The sequence below is a fragment of the Pan troglodytes genome, chromosome 1 (genome assembly GCF_028858775.2).
Source record: "Pan troglodytes isolate AG18354 chromosome 1, NHGRI_mPanTro3-v2.0_pri, whole genome shotgun sequence".
Taxonomy (NCBI): domain Eukaryota; kingdom Metazoa; phylum Chordata; class Mammalia; order Primates; family Hominidae; genus Pan; species Pan troglodytes.
In genome coordinates, this window is record NC_072398.2 from 55,986,539 (window position 1) to 56,007,891 (window position 21,353).

Genomic DNA, 21,353 nt, shown 5'->3' on the forward strand with positions numbered 1-21,353 from the left:
TTGGTGACTCAAATGCCATCAACACAATTTCATTTTTTGATATGGTGAACCACTGGCCAAGTTTAGAACAAAGCAAAGTACAAGCTTCCCTCATTGTACACTGTAGTTACATTTCTAGATAATTCAGTGCACGTTAAAACTGAACAAAATATACTTTATGTTCCAACAATGTTTTAAATTTACTTAATTATAAAAAAGTGTTTCACCTACACAGATAGCCAATGAAACACTCAGAAGTCCTGCAGAACACAGAGCTAGTCTTTGCTGTTTACAAAGACTGTCCCACACACTACTGGACTACTACCTACCCTGGCCCTAAAATGCCCTTAAAAATCATTCTGTTAACTAGAAACATCCTCACAAACTTCTAGAACACCTCGTAGAAATCAGTACTACCCCTACCACTGCCCCCTTGAGAACCACAGCTCTAAGAGTATTATTCCTGACTGAAACAGCTGTGCCTCAGAAAAACCAAGGAATACACAAGCATAATAAAGTATTTGCCAAATCACTGCTGATTGTAAATGCTCATTGTTAATAGTTTGCATGAATTAAAACAGATAAAGGTGTCTATAATTAGTTCTGAAAGAGACACTTAAATTTAGCTTTGTTTTCAAGTCAAAAGAAATTCTTAAACAACATGCCTATCTGCTGCACAAGAAAACTGAAGGAGAAAAATAAGGCAGGCAAACACTGACACTTGTGGTCATTCTGAGATTGCTTATTTGCAATCAGGCTAATTCTTGCTTTGTGAGTTCAAGGAAAGTAAAGCTGATTCATAAATCATCCACTGACTTTAGAGGAAAATTACAAGCTTTTAATAAACATTTGACTTCTCTTCAAAAAGGGGAAACTACCTATACTAATATTAAATAACCAAAAACAAGCCATTTGTCCAAATCCTTTATGTAATGAAAAAGACTGCATCTGATTAAACAGTCAAGAGAAATAAACTCCAAGCAAACATTATGCAAAATTGTCTAGTCATCTCAATAAAACTAAAATTGGTCTCTAAATAATTGTGTCAAGTGACAGTTTTCAGAGTGGTATGGTGGAAATTATACCTGATCTAAAACATTAAGATTTTTGTCCAACATGGGAAAAAATAGCTGGTATTTCTGGTAAGTCCTAGCTGAAATTAATTCCTTGAATTCAGGGACCAACCACTCATAATAAAGCACAAACAGGAAAGGAGACCAATATAAGAAGACCAGATTCATGTCTCCCTTCTAATGTTACTCAAGGATTTTGCTCATTCCCATTAGATGAAAATCATCCACCCTGGTTGAAGTGCTCTCCCCCTACCTTTCTCTTTTAATCTTTTTACCAAGGACATATTGTTGAATGTACATACATAGATAAATAGATGATGTAACTCCATGAGTTACTATTTAGTAGCCACTTGAACAGCAGATTTACATCTGATTCAACATGTAATAATCATTCAAAACCATTAACTACATGAATACAAAAATAATTATTTCTATACCCAGTAAAAACTGACAATTAGGAGGCATTACAATTCCTGTCTTTAAATTCTGACTCCTTGAAGTCTATACTAGACATGCCCAGGAAAATGCTAAAACCAGCCTGGACAGCTCTGGCCATGATGCACATAGTAACGGCCACCTATTTTGCCATCACGGATGTGTTGTAGGATTAAAAATAGACTTATGCAAGTGACAATTACAAGCCATTTATAACTATAAAACTTAACAAAATAGCTGCCAGTTTGCTGAATCTGAAAAAGAAACCTGTCACATTTACTGAGTTAGTTTAACCATAGAATTCAGATGTTAAAAGAAACTAGACTAAAGGAAGAACTTCTACAAGCTCTCCTGTCATAAGATTTTTACAGTTTCTCTTGACTGGAAACATGTAGGTTGCTACAAAAAGTTACTAAAGGAACTTTTATCTCACATCTGCCCTGTTTTCCTGAACTTTACGTAAAGTTCTTAACTAGCTTAACTTAAATTTAACAAACAGGTTGGCCGGGCACTGTGGCTCACGTCTGTAATCCTAGCACTTTGGGAGGCCAAGGCAGGTGGATCACCTGAGGTCAGGAGTTTGAGACTGGCCTGGGCAACATAGTAAAACCTCACTTCTAGTAAAAATACAACAATTAGCCGGGTGTGGTGGCACACGCCTGTAATCCCAGGTACTCGGCAGGCTGAAGCACGAGAATCTCTTGAACCTGGGAAGCAGAGGTTGCAGTGAGACAAGATCGTGCCACTGTACCCCAGCCTGGGCAATAGAGCAGAACTCTGTCTCCAAAAAAAAAAAAAAAAAAAAGACAGACAGAAAGAAAGAGGTTGCAGCTGTACTTTTAAAGTATGAAGTAAATTCCAGTTAAGTACACAGGCACCTTTTGTTAGTAATATTTGGAAGTTTCTTGCTGTTTAAATACTTGTCCCATAACAAGTAGTTCGGGGTGGGGGGGTCCCACTGGAAATTCAGGGACTCAACCCGATACTGGAGGGACCCACTAATGAATAGGTTACCCATATAACTCTCTTAATAATCAAAATCTATAATAATCCAGGGAGACATTAAAAAAATCCAATCAAAAGAACTGGCAAAAGAATAATAATTATTTAGTCCTTTCCTGGAAAAAGGGGTAGGGAATGTCTCTAAATCAACTTTGTATCCCCTATACTTAATAAGCTATGCCTAAATGCACATGTTGGTACACAGTAGTTAATCAATATGTACCTGTTGAAAAAGTGAAAATATAAACATTCATTTATTATTCTATTAATGATTCCTGGGTATGCTGTGCCAGTGTTCAGAAAAAAAAAAAAAAATCTCACAATTTCTCTAGCAGTGCCATGTAATAAAAAGTTTAAGAACAGAGATTAAAAAGAAAAAAAAAACACAGAGGATACGAATTTAGATAATCTTGCTTCAATTCCCAGCTTGGCCTCTATTCTTATCAGTATTTATCTGACATTTGGACTATTTTACAACTCCAGGCACTGGTTCTGCATCTTTTAAGTGGGTATTACAATAATAAAACTATTAGAAAAGAGCCATTTGCATAACAGCTCAAGTAAGCTTAGCACGCAATCTGATTTTCAGTAAATACTCCATAAATAGTCATTGTGGCTAGCTTCATAGTCAAATCCTATGTAAAGAATCACTGATAAATAAATACTGATCTACAAAAACACATCTGTACTTCTGGAAAATAAGTTATTTTAAGTAAGTTCTTAAGCATTACTCTGTTAACTAGTAAACTAATTTTAAAAACAAAACGGTAGTGAATGAGAATTGTAGTATGGGTGGATATAGACTACAAGGAAGTTGGGTTTTAGTCCTCTCCTTCAAACTTAACTAGGAAAAGTCAAAGCTCAGTCTAGGCTTTAGGTTTCCTATTTATAAAATTCTTTTTTTTCTTTAACGATCCTTCTAACATTTCTAATACAGTGGGGTTCTTAAAACTACAAAGCACATTTCATCAGCAAAGCTCAAAAATATGTGGACAAAATTTTTTTTAATATCAGAGAAAACAAATTCATATTCATTTGAAATAGCATATATTAATGGTGGAGGCAGTGAGATGAAGAATATGTATATAACTGTTAACCTTTAGCTTAAGCTCCAAAACTATAACTTTCTAGGATTGAATTACTGTCCCTAGAGTCACAGAGGAAAAACTGATAATAAAGGCTATTTACTACAACAAAAAATTTTAAAAACCTTCCCTACTGCTCTGCAGTAAGAAAAGAAGGTGCCAGCCCCAGAAACTAACCATATTAGAAAAATCTCAGTGAGTATGTAGTGTTAATAAAATCTGCTTCATGGCAAGTTATTAAATCTTTCTGAAACATCAGAATAAGTAAACATAATTAGTAAAATCTCATTACCCCCAGATCCTGTACAAGTGTGCTATATCTATTACATCATTTTACTGAATTCTACGATACATGTAATTTTAAAGGGAAGGAAAAATAAATAAAAAATAAATGACAACATTAAAAAGTGGTTTAAAATAAAGTTTTCTGCCATCAAGAACACCAAAAACCACCTAAGAGCAAAAAAGAAGTGGGCTGTATCACATCATGCATTAGTAAAGTAATCCATGACAGCTTATTTATACAAATCCCAGAAAACGGGGGGGGGGGGGGGGGGGGGGGAGAAGATCTAAATTACAAAGATACATGGTTTCAATAGAAACCATAGGTCTTAACTACGTATTAGTAAAAATCAAGAGCAATTTGAAAGCAGAGAAAAAAAACTTCAAGAAGAGAATGCACTGAAGGGGTTAAATTACACCAACTTACACACAAAAGCTTATACTGCTTACACCCTACAAAAGCATGTAAGAAACATGAAAACCAACATCTAACACAGAAAACACTTAGAAAGCCTGTACTTAAGAATAAAGTTAAAAAAAGGAAGCAAGCTGGAAAAAATAAAATCATAACCATTTCATAATCATCACATTTTCAAATTATTCACTCATCACTACACTTGCATTCAACATATATAATTTATCACATAAAAGCAAAATCCCTAAGCTTCTCCCTACCTTAGGTTTTTAGTCAAAATGAATGCAAACAATCACGTGGGATTCAGCCAAGCAGTGACGTTAAATTCTGCTCTGTCAGAGAGAGCATCTGTCAAGCCCACATTTAAACTGCTGCCTGCCTGTGCAGCAGCTGAGGAACCGTGGATTTCATATTATAGACTAAAACCCCATTAAAACTGCTCAAAATCCTTCCTGCAGCTGCCAGGCAACAACGAAAGAAGAGAGGTAAATCCTATTCTTTTCCAATACAACTGAAGCACTACATTTTAGCTCTGGCTGCTTTACATTGCAGCTCAGTGTTATTAGTAGAAATATGGATACTGAGACGAGAACACAGCACTGCATTGTCCAGCCAGGAAAATAGCAGATGTAAAAAGCTTCAATGCATCAACTGTCGGGAAGAGTCAACAGTGCTACAAGCAGAACGGGCAACTACAGCTCTTTTGTTTAACGAAAGAGAGAAAATGAAAGAAAGGGAAAATTTCAGAAGACTAGGACCCATGTGAACAAGGAGGGTAACTCGAAGACAAGCAGACAGATGGACACTTTGGATACTGTGAAAAGCAATCGCAGGAGGCAGACTGTTGGGGGATGTGCGCATGTTCGATAGCATCTTTTTTGCTGAAGTGATGGCGTGCCAAAAGTATTTTCAGTGGGCATAATCCTCTTCACATAAATGGCCTGACCAAGGAAGGTATGTCAATATCTTGTGTATGATAGTCATTTAAATGTGTTACCTTTTTATAGCCCTGGAGGCACTAATACCTGATAAGCAAGTTCATACAGCTCACTGCCCTTGAAACTACGAAAAGGTTTCTTAATATCTGATTTTAAAATCTGTCATTGTTTAGAAGACAAGCTGTCACTGCTTTATGCAGCTAAATATGTAGCTTGGAGTAATTCTGGGTTATAGACATCAGAGGGAAAAGGCAAATAAGAAGAAGATGTGTTTAAAGGATTCCTTAAGAAATTAAACTTAAAAAAAAAATCTGTAGCCCTTTACAAAAAACACAGCAATATTCTATCAAATTAGGTCATATTGAATCCTTATCTAGTAAATTAAATGCTCTCTTAAAAATGGCTATCAAAAGAGACAATGCAGTGAAATGTCATTAAATAGTAGCAAGGAAAACCTTAAGAGTTTTTTTTTCAAAGTCCTTTTAAAACAAAACCTTAATATGTAACAGCTTTTAGTAACAAAATCTTCCCCCAACATCTCCCTAAATGAAGATAATGAACACAACCAAAGAGAGTATCAACAAATTTTAAGTATTACCAAGCTACAAGAAGATACTAAAAGGAAAGCATTAACATAAGATCACATAAGGTAGTGTGAGTTTATGCATAACCCCACAATAGAGCCTCGTGTTATTATAGTGCCCATGAATAGAACTTTAAACAAAGGGACATCAATAGTGGCTTTAAAAATTAACTATTTTAAATAGCTTATATTTTATGTAAAAGACTGATTCCAAATGATCAAATTTAACGTTGTCTCTGATTATCATTTTAGAAGTGAAATTCAAAAACATAATATGGAAATACTTTGATACAAAAATATCCACAAACGGCAATACAAGGTCAAAAAATTAAATATAAATGTAGCTACTATGCTTCCAGGCTATATTAATATGCAGTAATGAACTACCGCCCCTATATGTGTGTGCAGGGCACAGATAAACCAAATAAACTATTTTAGCAACAATCATAGAATAGCAACTCAGGGCTCAAGAACTTAAAGATATTTCTAAAATTTTACAAATCTATCAAAGATCCTGATTTTTCCTCAATTTCACAACACAACTCAGTAATTATCTAATAATCACAAAAGGCAAACATTTTTTAAAAATATGTAAGTACTGCATTCCAAAATGAAGATTAAACAAGTTTACCAGACTCTATTACACCTCAACATCCCTCTCACCCATGAATTTTTATTCTAATAAAGACTAATAATAAATAGTACTAAAAAATATGGTTGTAAAAATTTCAAGTCGCTCTTGGTACCTTAATCTCTCAATATTGAAGTCACCAATTGAGCAGTTTTATAAGCTATACATCTCAAAACAAAAGTGTAAGTTTTTCTATTAAACCATCACCAATAGACTAAAGAGATCAACACTTTTAAAAGCCAAATGATAAAAACTGAGTGTGTACTGAACAGCATTTTACAGTAACATTCTCCCCATGAACTTCATCCACAAGCTATAAATACACATTAATAATGTGAAGATATCAAAAAAGAAGAGATAAACCAAAGCTATTTCTCTTCTAAAAATGTAAAAGTGCAGAACTATTTTGCATACTACTGAACTTTCTTGTTTTGCTCTCTCTTTTTAAGAATTAAAATACAACAGGCAATAAACTGGAGAATAATTTTATCATTTAATAAAAAGCAGGCATGGTTATTTTAATTTTATATTCTTTTTAACAAAAAAATTTATAAGACCTGAGAAACTTTTAATAAGGAATTTTTTAAAGGCTAGACACATGCACTTCATTTATCAATGGGAGATTTATAGTTATATATGGATTTAATATCTCAACAGCTTAACATCTAAAACATACAAATACCATGAAGTCTAAATTAAGATGCATCTCTATCACATACTGTTACAAAATCATATTAGGACCAAAACTATGTATTTATGCTACATTACAATATGCAATAATTTGCTGTTTTCTGTAATACTAAAATACTTTAGAGACATCTCAGGTATATTGTTCTTATAAAAGCAACATAAATTATGATTATTTTCCATCATTTATTTACTTAGTCCTTTAACTCAAACATCCATTCAAACATCTGACCGTATTGTTTACTCCTTCTTACACCACCAAATTTACACTTTAAAAAAAATCTGTATGATTGGACTTCAACCAGATTCCAAGTGTTATTATATCAGCAGAAAACAGATACACTTAATTTATCTTTGTAACACTTAGAACAGATTATCAAATAAATTTTAAAAGCAACTTTTGTTTCTTTTGAATTTACACACATAACCCTTATATCTACTGATATCCTTATGAAGTGGAGCGGAGAGTCATTATTATTTACCAAATATGTCATTTGGAAATAAAAGCTTAAAAAATAGTTCCCTGGTCTAAAAAGAATGGCCAGCTATTTAAAAGTACAAGAAGGAAAACACTGAGTTTCTAAATCAGAATGCTCAGCTCTATTATTTTCAGCTTAGCTTACAGCAGAACTATGTTTTGTTGGTACAGTGAATAGCCTTGGTTTTCATTACAGTAATGCTGAGTTTAAATTCATATAAACAAATTCTAACAAATAGCATACTAGATGATTTGCTTTTAAAATTCCAAACTTAAAAAAATTGTTCACATCTTTCAAAATGCTTAATTTTTTTACATTTTAGAAATATTATAACTTCTAAAAGTACTCTGTAATCTCAGAAACTAGAAATTTCAAACACTGGTGCCTATATGGTTGGACCTTAGATATTTGTTCAAATTCCCACCTACTTGCTCCTCCTAGTGGCTGCTACTATAATAGTACTTTCATTCATTTATGTCTAACATTTTCAATCAATATTTTCAAAGTACTTAACGTTATGTACGTGAATTTTACTTTATAACTATTCAATTACATGAAGATTTCCATGTAAATTCTATTTCCCAGAAGTAATTAAATTCATGCCAAGGTTAAACAAATTTAATATTAACCATGACTCTCTCAATATCACAGGCTAAATACATACATGTATTTATGCATACAGTGTAATTTCAAATAAATGCTCCTATATTAAAACTTTTTAATTGATTTCTTTTGCTTAAAGAAGTAATTTTCATAATAAAAAGTTGGAAAAATTAAAATTACATATTCATCACTCCTTCTTGCCAAAAAGTTTTCTCCTGTTTTAATGGAATTCAAACTATAGCTCTTTGCCCACCTCTACTCCCTCGACATATTGGTCCCCAAAAACTAAAAACAACAACAAAAACACTAAGAACAAATGTGAACAAATCTGTGCTATGCACTGAAAACCTTGTTGCAAGATAACATAACCAGTTCTTAATATATGCCATCATGAACCTCACATATTGCCATCTCATAACCTTTTTAAAATATAGGGCTCTAACTGTGCTAATGACAAGTTCTAAAAGTTTAACAAATTCTCTGCATGTAAATTTAGAATAAAGCACAACTCAAGGATATTTAAAAATATATTGTGTGAAATTCAGAATTTTAAACAGTTGGTTTCAAAGTAGTTCTTTTAATTCTAACATGGAGACTCAACCAAGATATGTAACAGTGTTCTGCCAAAGCCACAGATAATCAAAGATACTTACATGCTGTATTTTAAAATTAATCTTAAGTCTAAGAACAATTATATCATGAATACTTCATATTTACAAAGAAAAGTTAAAATTTTTGAAAGTGTTAATCATTTATTACTGTCTAAAAATCCTACACTGAAGTTACTAGACCCTGAAAATTAATTTTGACAGGTGCATCTTCTCATTGACTTTCTCAACACAGTAGGGGCCAATGGAAACATGCCAAGCAGTGTACTGTGACTAACAGAACTCTGCCATAATCAACCTTGCACCGTCTGTCCCACAACTGATACATGACCATTTTACAAAAAAGGCCTCTGACTGTGCACCATACCACCAATAGTATGTCAAATCAATTTTAATTAATGCCAATAAATTTTCCATCTGCTCTTAAGGCGTTTTTACACAACCTTTCTCAGAAATCTAGTAACATTTTTCTCGAATACATTCAACTTTTAAATCTTTAACTTGGGTCAAAAGTACAAATGACCAGTGTACCAAGACAATGAAATGAATCCATCACCTCATCTCTTTAAAATGCTCACTGTGCTACAAAGGTATATTTTTAAATAAATTAATCTTGTTCTCAGTGATGTTATGTTGCCAAGGGGAAATAAATTACAAGCTTCGTTCCTGGGTTATATTTTCACAGCTTAAGACATTCCTATTTGCCCTGATCATATTAGTACCCAAAGTCCCTTTCAGGCAGTTCTGTAAACTTTTGTGCTTCATTTTTATAGAATGACTACAAGAGAGACAATGTGACTGAATTAGAAAATGATTGCCAAAGAATAGTATTAAGGAGAAGAAAACATTTTTGGTCACCAATCTCTCATATACCACTACCGGATATTTACAACATGCTTCAGTGGAGGAGAAGACACTGCTGCTTTGCAAAAATGACCTGGAATGCCAAAAGGTCTCTGTTCCGCACTCATCTTATTGGAGTACTTTCTCTAGTGTTTCTTTTTGCTATGTTTTTGTTTTTCAATCATCATGACTGGCTGCCAGGCAGAGCTGGATTCAAAGAAAACCCTGTGACATATACTTTCCGAGGATTTCGGTCAACAAAAAGTGAGACAAACCACAGCTCCCTTCGGAACATTTGGAAAGAAACAGTCCCTCAAACCCTGAGGCCTCAAACAACAACTAACTCTAATAACACAGACCTGTCACCACAAGGAGTTACAGGCCTGGAGAATACACTTAGTGCCAATGGAAGTATTTACAATGAAAAAGGTACTGGACATCCAAATTCTTACCATTTCAAATATATTATTAATGAGCCTGAAAAATGCCAAGAGAAAAGTCCTTTTTTAATACTACTAATAGCTGCAGAGCCTGGACAAATAGAAGCTAGAAGAGCTATTCGGCAAACTTGGGGCAATGAAAGTCTAGCACCTGGTATTCAAATCACAAGAATATTTTTGTTGGGCTTAAGTATTAAGCTAAATGGCTACCTTCAACGTGCAATACTGGAAGAAAGCAGACAATATCATGATATAATTCAACAGGAATACTTAGATACGTACTATAATTTGACCATTAAAACACTAATGGGCATGAACTGGGTTGCAACATACTGTCCACATATTCCATATGTTATGAAAACTGACAGTGACATGTTTGTCAACACTGAATATTTAATCAATAAGTTACTGAAGCCAGATCTGCCTCCCAGACATAACTATTTCACTGGTTACCTAATGCGAGGATATGCACCCAATCGAAACAAAGATAGCAAGTGGTACATGCCACCAGACCTCTACCCAAGTGAGCGTTATCCTGTCTTCTGTTCTGGAACTGGTTATGTTTTTTCTGGAGATCTGGCAGAAAAGATTTTTAAAGTTTCTTTAGGTATCCGCCGTTTGCACTTGGAAGATGTATATGTAGGGATCTGTCTTGCCAAGTTGAGAATTGATCCTGTACCCCCTCCCAATGAGTTTGTGTTCAATCACTGGCGAGTCTCTTATTCGAGCTGTAAATACAGCCACCTAATTACCTCTCATCAGTTCCAGCCTAGTGAACTGATAAAATACTGGAACCATTTACAACAAAATAAGCACAATGCCTGTGCCAACGCAGCAAAAGAAAAGGCAGGCAGGTATCGCCACCGTAAACTACATTAGAAAAGACAATTTTTTTTCAAATGTGCAATTTGTAAATATTGCTAAAAGCATGTATAGTTAGAACTGATTACATCCGTAGGACAAGTTTTAGTTAAAACTCATCACATAAAGAAATTCAAGAAGTATTTTTTTAATTTCTGAAGAAGTTAATTCTTAAAACTATAACATTATATAACAAAAAAGGTTTCCCAAAACAATCTATTTAAAAAACTGTATAAGGAGATTCTGTGTATTAACATGCAATAACAAGCATGCATAAATCAATGGTTCAAGTCTTCTGTTAGGGGCCAATAAAATGTATCTGCATACGTTTTCCACGTAAATTTTAATTCAAGAAATGACAGTCAAAAGATCCTTCATTTTAGATTAAGCTTTTCATTTTCATATATAATTTAATGTAAATAAAACATCACTATCAATTTTAAGGAAACTTTTTAATTGTGCAAAGGATAAATTTTTTGACCTAACTATTTTAGGGTTCTAAATGCAATAAGATTTAGTTGAGTTATTCCACAAACACATTATAAAGTTCAGATGTTTCATCAATGCAGTTCTCATGAAAGTATTTACTTTTTAAAAATAACTGAGATATTATTTTAAATTTCTTTTATTAATACTTTCTTTTATTAATATATGGGGAAAATTATTTTGACATGACGTGGTAAAATGTGAAAAACTAATGTGTCTCAGGCTCAAGTTTTTATAGTTATTAAATGTTTCAAAATAGACAAGTTTTGTTTCCTCATTGGTGTTAAGAATCAAACTCCTATTTCAATGAGTTATTGGATTAGACCAATTACTGCACTCTTAAACAGCACCACCATTTAATTTCATGTATATCTAACTTCGAATATATCTGTAAAGATAATCGAAGCAAAAGTAATCACTTAAAGGCACAAATAGGATGTACTGTTGAAAAAGATAAAGAGTGCAGGTGCAGTTTCATTCAACACATTTTTAAGATGCATGTCTGCCAAAATGCAACATACGGGAAGTTTATTTCCTGACAGCAGGTGTACACATGCCAACACTTAATCATTTTATGGCACCTATTTCTTTCTTGGAGTGCCAAGTTTGCAAACCTGCAGTTTTTAATTTGGTAGATGACAAATATTCTGAATCACCAATTAAAAACCTTTTTGGGAGGGATGGGGAAAACTACAAACGTTTGACAAACACAATTCTAGGATGAACAATGTATACAATGCACTTTTATGAAGTTTTTAAAAATAAAGGAAAACAAAAAACTTTACTGAGTGTTATAAGTATTTTCACAATAATTTTGTTTGACTCCATCATGAATTTTAAAATCAAGAAATACCAACCTACTAAAATAGTGTTTTTATTCCATACAAGTATGTAAATTTGTCAATCTTAATTTAGTCAGAATGTTTCTTAATTCTAATAACAATCATTTTTACCTCTTATTCTATTATTAAGGGATAAATCACCAGAAGAGAATTGTAACATTTGTGAAACTTGAAAACACTAAAACTGTTTAAGTGCTTATCTCCATTTCAAATCAGTAGCCTAAGTGTTCTACTCTAAATCAAGTGATTCTGAAAGCTGATCTACGTAACACACCCCAGCTCTTGGATCAAGTCTGTTTTTCACTTAATTTATTCTATATGACTACAGAAATACCAGAATTACTTAATAAAAGTCACACATAAGGGGATAATACCAAATCAGATCAGTATGTTTGACAGAAGACAAAAGGAATCCTTCCCTCAGTGTAGAATAATGCTGATTTATGCTTCAAAAGTTTTAAACACAGTGTGTGTGTGTGCATACACAGGTGTGTACATAGAAAGAGAACTCAAGTTCTATTTGTCCAAATTATGACTATAGTGCAGGATCTTTGAAAGATAGTAATTTCCATCTGGAAAAAGTTTTTTAAAAAATGACTCATGAAAAACAGATAACAGACACCTAAATTCTTCCTATCTCAAGTTTCAATTTAAAATGTATAAAATTTATAAAATCTATATAAATTTCTATATTCCTAACATTATCTTGAAAAACGACAGTAATCTGATATCAGACACTGTGAGTTCTCAAAGGGGACTGGATCAAACAGTAAAGTGTCTTTGTACTGTTGAAAATCCTTACTTTAAAATAAATATTCTATTAATTTACTTTTGACTTTTCCGCAACAATATTCAAGTCATTTTCTTAAGCAAAATAAGCTGATAGTGTATATAAACATCTCACCACTTGTTAACTGTGTCTTCTTCATCCCGACACTATGTGATTTTTATATACATAAAAATATAATTTTAAATGACAGCTTTGCTTTTGGTCAAAGGGTACACAAATAACTAATCTTTATGTTCAAAGTGTTAATAGGTACTTAAGAAGATGAACACACCAAAACTTTCAATACTTAGAATACTTATTTATTTTCATCAAGTATATAAGTGGTGAAATTCTAATTCAACCAAATAATTGAGATTTCTCCTCACACCTCTTTGTATACAGCATAATCACATATAATCTCAACTGCAATTTTATTAATGTGCTATTTCCAGCAAATTCTACAAAACTAATACCAATAACAGCAGTAGAAACTATTTACTGATTGTACAAGCAGTATGCTTGGTACTGTGTTAAAGCACTTTACATACATGATCTCATACAACCCTCGGGAACAACACTAAGACAGGAAGGACTCGTGTAAGAGGTTAAATACCTAAGATCACACAGCTAGTAAAGCAGCAGATTTCCATTTCAAGGATCATGTTCTTTTTTTTTTTTTTTTTTTAAGACGGAGTCTTGCTCTGTCGCCCAGGCTGGAGTGCAGTGGCCCGATCTCGGCTCACTGCAAGCTCCGCCTCCCGGGTTCACGCCATTCTCCTGCCTCAGCCTCCCGAATAGCTGGGACTACAGGTGCCTGCCACCGCGCCCGGCTGATTTTTTTTTTTTTTTTGTATTTTTAGTAGAGATGGGGTTTCACCGTGTTAGCCAGGACGGTCTCGATCTCCTGACCTCGTGATTCGGCCTCCCAAAGTGCTGGGATTACAGGCTTGAGCCACCGCGCCCGGCTGAGGATCATGTTCTTAATCATTACACTGTTCTGCTATTATTTCACATATGACAGCTGATTAAAAAAAAAAAAGTCTAGAGCTGAGCAAAAATGGTCTGTCCCTTTATATTCCCATTCTCTGTTCTTCACCCTTTGCCAGGCCTCCAGGCTTCATACCATTTTCACACACTGGAGGGGCACCTGATATTAGGAGCAATAAAGACAAGAGAAAAGAGAGTATATCTGATCCCCCAATTATTTTCCCTTCTTTTCAGTTGTTGTTTAATGGTGACAAGAACCATTGCAAAACATACACATTACTGCTTATCTCTTGCTTCTTTGGGCCCTGAGGCACAAATGCAAACAGCAGGCAGGTGGCACTTAGAAATTATAAAATTTGCTTCTTTTTAAAGAACAACTGCTAATTTTTAATAGATAAAAGTAGAACTGCATTTACCCACCCTACTGTTTGGTCACCTACCATTTTGTCATGAGAAGGTAAAACCAGTTCATCCAGACTATTTGGATAAATTTTCTATTTTTTACTGTTTAACTAGGAAATTTCACTATGAGATTAACATAGCCTTAAAAACTAGAAAAAAAATTCCTATTGACAGACATTTCTAAGGCATCTCCAAGAATTTCAATGTATCATTTAGACATTAATCCCAGAAGGCAGATGATGTATATTAAATACTAAAATGGGATAGAAAACCCACTACCACCAAATTTTACAGTAATAAAATTGTTTGCTGCTCCTATGATGATTCTTTAATGCTCTGTAAGACAATGTCCTCTGTCTGCTATGCCACCTGAACAAATCCTTGGCAAATGGATCCAAGGACAACTTCTCCTAAAGAGGACATGCTGAAGATTTTTTGTCTGTTCATAATCAGTATCCATGACCAAGCCTCAAAAAAGCAAAACAGTTCTTGTGTATACAACATAATGGAGTTGATGCTATGTTGCAATAAATGCCTTATTACTGGGAAAAGATCAGGGAAACGGTTTAGGGGCCTATGTTCCTAGGGTCACACCACCATGAGGGAGGGCCAACACAGCCCCAAAAGTAACCACAAAAACTGACTACCTGGGCCTGATACAATGCAAGATGTTGTCTGAGCCTAGAAATTAATGAACAAAGAAAACTAGCCCAATGTTTCACATTTGCTTAACATTTAAAATTTGTTTTAAAAATGTGTTTAAAATTTTATTCCCTTATCAGGGATCTGTTTGTCTTCTGAAAAGGTTAATGGAAAAAAAAATAACTACAATCTTCTTCCTAACAGATTCATGCAAGAGAGGGAAGAGAATGACTCCTATATACTTCAGAGAGAAAGCTAATAACTGAGCAAAAAAAAGACAAGTAAACTTGATTTTTACAAAAGTAAAGTTTTAATCAAAGGTCATAAGCAAAACCTCTAATTTAGAGTACAATTATACCTCTGTATCTGTGGGGAATTGGCTCCAGGACTCTCTGCAGACACCAAAATCCACAGATGCTCAAGTCCCTTTTATAAAATGGCATACTGTTTACATATAAAATATGCACATCCTCCCTGCATACTTGTAAGTAATCTCTAGATTACTTATGATACCTAATACAATCTAAATGCTATATAAATAGTTGTTATGCTGTATTGTTTAAGAAAAAAATAACTCACACAAAAGTCTATACATGTTCAGCACAGGCGTTCTGGGTTTGGGTTTTTTGTTTTTAATATTTTCGATCGGCAGTTGGTTAAATCTACGGATGTGGAACCCACGGATATGGAGTGCCAACTGTGTCTGTATGTCTGTAAGTCATGTACACTTAATATAAACTAAAACCTAAGTTATCTTCTATCATCACCTTTGCCACTTCTTTCTCTTGCTATTGCCCATATCCATTTAACCCAAAGACTTACTTGGATCCCTACTGGAATCCATCTACTTTTCTTCATCTTGCCCCTATTTAAAACAGCATCACTCATTTTTTAACTACTCCAATACCTTTATAGCCAGTTTCCTCATATCCACACAATCTGTTGCCAATATTACAGCCATAATGTTACTTTCAAAACACAAAGCTAGGCATGCCATCCCACTGCTTCAATGGCTTCTCAAGGTACTATATACCAAAATCCCTAAAACCCTTGGCCAGCTACAAGGCCCATAAATGATTCTCTTCCTTGCTAAAGCTAATCCCTCTACCCAATCTTTTGATCCCATTCATACCTTCTATCTCACTGTAAATTATTCTCTCTCTCCCTCGAGACTTATTTAAAAGAAAAAAACAAAAAATTCCTGGATAAGGAATAGTGAATTACAACTTGACTCAATGAAACAGTCTCACCCTTTTCGTTTAAAGCATTTTCATTTCATTTAAAGGAAAATGTTTTACAGTATCAAATCAAGTTTTCTCTATAGTGAGAAAGGGTAGTAGTGACATGGAGAGAAGGGATTCCAGAGATGTCAGCAAGTAAGGTCTACAGGCCTTCATGATGGCTGGATACTAGAGATGAGAGAGGAGTAAGTGACAAGGATGATGCCTAGAACACTGGCCTGAACACTGACAGTGCCATTTACTGAGAAAGAAAACACTGTATAAAGAACCTGATTCGCCAGGAACAATGTAATAAAGAATCATCAAGCAATGTATGAAAGGATTGTCAAGTGGCACTTGAGGGCCTATATATTACAAAGCATCATTAACAGTAATAATGAATTACAATTACCACTCTACACCCATATGAAAGTATGGAAAATAACTAAAAATATAATGTATAACATAGGCTTCAGATTCATTTGAAAATACTTTTCAAGCAACATTTACATGCAAAATACTCTGTTCTCAGTACTGGAGATATAGTGGAAGGCAAGAAAGACATAGTTTCTACCTTCGAATTCATATATTTAAAGAAAGATAATCAAAGAAAACAAATGAACAAGATAACTAGAAGAAAAAGGGTCCTGAAAAAGTGGCTGATGAACTGAGATCTGAATTATGAGAAGGAATCAGTCTTATTAAGAGCAAGAGGAAGAATGTTCCAGACAAACAACTGGAAGGACAAAGGCTACGAGGTAAAGAACTCGTCAAGTTGTTGAAAAACTTAGAAAAAGCCACCGAGAAGACTTGTAGCCAAGACCTTTCTTAATATGTACTGCCCCTTTAGAGCATGGAATTGTGGATAGAATTCAGAAGAAATGTAACGGGAAAAAAATTTACAATTTTATTTTCATTAATCTCTTAATGAAATTAAGACTTTCTTCAGGAATGCAGATAAACCACAGTATTATTATTATAAATGGTTATAACTTTGCCACCAACAAAAATCAGATTTTTTCATAACATATTAGAATAAAGATATCCCAAAATTACATATGCTCATTAGACTTCTAAAATGTGGTATTTATCAAATTTGCCACTAGATCATGTTACATAATGCATTAGTAAAGAAGCACAAATCATGTCATAAATGTGTTTTTAAAAAATATCTTGATTTTACTTTAAATACAATTGGTTTTATCTTATGTATTTTCTTTTATGCCTTAAAAATATATTCAGAAAGAGGATTCATAGGATTTCCAGTCTGCCAAATGCACCAATGGCACAAAAAAATTATGAACTACAGCAAAAGATACTTGAGATTCCTAACAACTAAACGCAATTTATGGTGCTTGTTTGGGTCTTATTTCCAACAAACGAATTACAAAAAGACAATTTTCAGGAAATCGAAACTGTAAAATGAACTGTGTGTTAGGATTACATCAATATTATTTATTTTGTTGTATACAATGGCACTGTGGCTATGTAAAAGATGTCCATATGTTTAAGAGAGGCAAAGTGTGTAGGAACAAAATCACAGTGTTTAGATTTTGCATTTAAATACTTTAGAAAAAAAAGGAAGAGGTGGAACAGATAAGGAGAGCCTTTAAAAATGGTAATTATACAATCTGTGTGATGGGAAGATGGAAGATCACGTGCTATTTTCTCTCATTATATTTACGTTAGAAATGTTTTATAATTAAGTAATTAAGAAAACCAAGAAAAAGAAATAGAATAAGGCATACCCTTTTAACAGCTGCTTCACAATAAGGAGCCTCTCTAAAGGAAAAAGATCACAAAAAAGCACAACCTGCAGAGAGCAAACCAGAGAACAAGACTCCTTTCTCTAGGCTTATGTTGCCCTAGGCCAGGTTGCCTGACTTGATGAGTGTGCAATGTAACCAGGGATTTTCCTCTTTTCTCCACCACTGTGCTCAGGAAGACTGCAAGAATCCCTAAAACTTGCTATAGTATTCATATTTTTTGACTATGTACTCTATCTTAAGGCACTCATGCACTCATTTCAAAGAAAAAATAAACCTAAATCCATTATGTCAGTTGTCTGGGCCTAGAAAATTAAGTCTTTGATCAAACTGGTACATCTTGGTATTAGATATAGCAATGGTTTAGGAACAATAATCTTATAGTCTTAAGTTACCAAGTAACAATCAAGTTTAGGCCTTCTATTTAGGTGGACCTGACAATTCAGAACACAGGATGGCAAAAGGAAGAGGGAAAAAGGATGCAGTGCCAGGTAACTGTAGTCTTCACTACTGATAGAAAGCAAAACGTCTGAATGGAAGAGTGATGGAATGCTTGACTTAGGCAAGTGGGTCATACAAGATGGTTCCCGGATTGTCAAAAAAATGACAAGAACTGAAAGAGAACTCTTCATTTATGTTAACTGGGATGAACTATCCATCTCTCGGATCTTAGCATATTTAAGGTAGGAACACATAAAAGGCTCTATAACCTGCAGGAAGGTTGGCTCACTAATTCTCTCTTCTTCCCTAATCTATTTATACTGTCCTGCTCTCCTAATCTGTCATCAAACTCAGCAGTCTCTCACCAATCAACTGCTTATCTTTCCACTGCAAGTCAATACAAAAAAAAGAAACCTCATAACTTTATCATATGCTGTTATAAATCAGTTGGATATCTTAGCATAAATATTACTCATTTTAAGTAATTTTCTTAAAAAAAAAAAAAAAAAGGTACCAAAAATCAGCCGGGCGCAGTGGCTCACGCCTGTAATCCCAACACTTTGGGAGGCCGAGGTGGGTGAATCACTTGAGGTCAGACATTTGAGACCAACCTAGCCAACACGGTGAAACCCCATCTAAACTAAAAATACAAATATTAGCCAGGTGTGGTGGCGCACACCTGTAGTCTCAGCTACTGGGTAGGCTGACGCAGGAAAATCATTCGAATCCAGGAGACAGAGGTTGCAGAGAGCTGAGATGCCACTGCACTCCAGCCTGGGTGACAGAGAAAGACTCTGTCTCAAAACAAACAAAAATCAACTCTGTTTAACATTAAGCAACCAAAAATTCATAAAATTTTTATTCTTCCAACACTAACAAATACATCTTTTTTTCATTTATTAAAAAATATTGATTGAGTGTGGTGGTATGCAGAACAATGGTTCTCCAAAGATTTCCATTCGCCCTAGCCCCCAGAACCTGTGAATATTTTAACATTACATGGCAAAGTTACTTTGCAGATAACTTTAAAATAGGGAGATTTTCCTGATTGGCCCAGTATAATCACATGGACCCTTAAGAGGAAGGGAGAAGAGTCAGAGAGAAACACAGCAGAAGAGAAGAAGAACAAGGGAGAGTCAAAGCATGAGAGGGACTGTATCCACCAATGCTGACTTTCAAGATGAAGGAGGCCATGAACCAAGTGGCCTCCTGAAGGTTGAATTAGCCCTCAGTTTACATCCAGCAAACAATCAGGGACCTCAGTCTTAAAATCACAAGGAACTGAATTCAATCAACAACCTGAAGGAACTTGGAAGTGGGTCCTTCCCCTAAGTTTCCCAAAAGGAAAACATTGCTGTTGACACCTTGACTTCAGTCTGTGAGACTCTAAGTGGAGGCCTCTCCCTAAGCCACGATATACCTGAACCTTGGATTTACAGAACTGTAAGAGAATGTTTTAAGCTGCCAAACTTGTAGTAATTTATTACTGTGACAATAGAAAATGAATAGAGGTATCTACTTTGTCCCAAGAACTGTGCCAGGTACTGGGAATATAGCTGGGACCTAGACAGATTGATACCCTGATAGCTGGGACACAGGCTCAACCATGTGCAGTGTTCAGCAGAGGCTAGTTCTTTCTTGATCCTGTTTGCCAATAGTTCCTAAAGCAATTTGCTTGCCAGTGTGTGCCTCAGTCTCCACAGTTGAAAGACAGCAGTTATCACACAGGGCTTTTCTCTGGAGGGGTAAACACTTGTGAGTTATCCATATAGTCCTTGGATAACCTGTGCAGACTTAACTGCCTCCTGATGCTGAAATGCATCTCCCACCAAATGTGGCTGTGCCCCCTTTGCTCACAGATGTGGTTTAGAAAGATGTTGCCTCCAGTTCAGGGTGTAGCACTTACTTGATGAGATAATTAGACATCAAAAGTAACTCAACAAAAGCAAAAGATGACAAATAGGATCTAAGCAAAAGAGATTCTGCACAGCAAAAGAAACTATCAACAGAGTAAAAAGAAAACCAACAAAATATGGGAAAATTTTTGCAAACTATGCATCCAACAAAGGTCAAATATCCAGCATCTATATGGAACTTAAACAAATAAACAACAACAACAACAAAAATCATTAAAAAGTAGGCAAAGGGCATGATCACTTTTCCAAAGAAGACATACATGTGGCCAACAATCATATGAAAACAAGCTCAACATCACTAATCATTAGAGAAACGGAAATCAAAACCACAATAAAGATACCATCTCACGCCAGTCAAAACGGCTATCAAAAAACAAGATGCTGGCAAAGTTGTGTAGAAAAAGGTAGGCTTACACATTGTTGATGAAAGTGTAAATTAATTCAACCATTGTGAAAGAAACTGTGGTGATTCCTCAAAGACCTAAAGACAGAAATACCACTGAACCCAGCAATCTCATTACTGGTTATATACTCAAAGGAATATAAATCATTCTATTATAAAGACACATGCATGCATATATCCACTGCAGCACTAGTCACAGTAGCAAAGACATAGAATCAACCTAAATACCCATCAATGATAGACTGGATAAAGAAAATGTTACATATACACCATGGAATACTATGCAGTGATAAAAAAGAATGAGATCATAACCTTTGCAGGGACATGGATGGAGCTAGAGACCATTATCCTTAGCAAACTAACACAGGAACAAAAAAACAAATACCACATGTTCTCACGTATAAGTGGCAGCTAAATGATGATAATACACAGATACATAGATGGGAATCACACATACTGGGGCCTGTCGGAGGGTGGAGAGTAGAGAGAGAGGATCAGAAAAAATAACTAATGGGTATTAGGCTTAATACCTGGG

The 21,353-nt window shown here is 34.7% G+C and overlaps 2 protein-coding genes across 2 annotated transcripts in view; one reads left to right on the forward strand and one right to left on the reverse strand.

The window, feature by feature from the left end:
* The window catches only part of CDC73 (cell division cycle 73), a 129,955-nt gene that overhangs the window by 60,851 nt on the left and 47,751 nt on the right, over positions 1 to 21,353 (reverse strand). The window lies entirely within an intron of this gene.
* B3GALT2 (beta-1,3-galactosyltransferase 2) lies at positions 4,585 to 12,214 on the forward strand. Its single transcript, XM_001167219.7, has 2 exons — positions 4,585 to 5,225; positions 9,574 to 12,214. The coding sequence occupies exon 2, from the start codon at positions 9,694 to 9,696 to the stop codon at positions 10,960 to 10,962; it is 1,269 nt and encodes a 422-aa protein (XP_001167219.2). The 5' UTR covers positions 4,585 to 5,225; positions 9,574 to 9,693; the 3' UTR covers positions 10,963 to 12,214.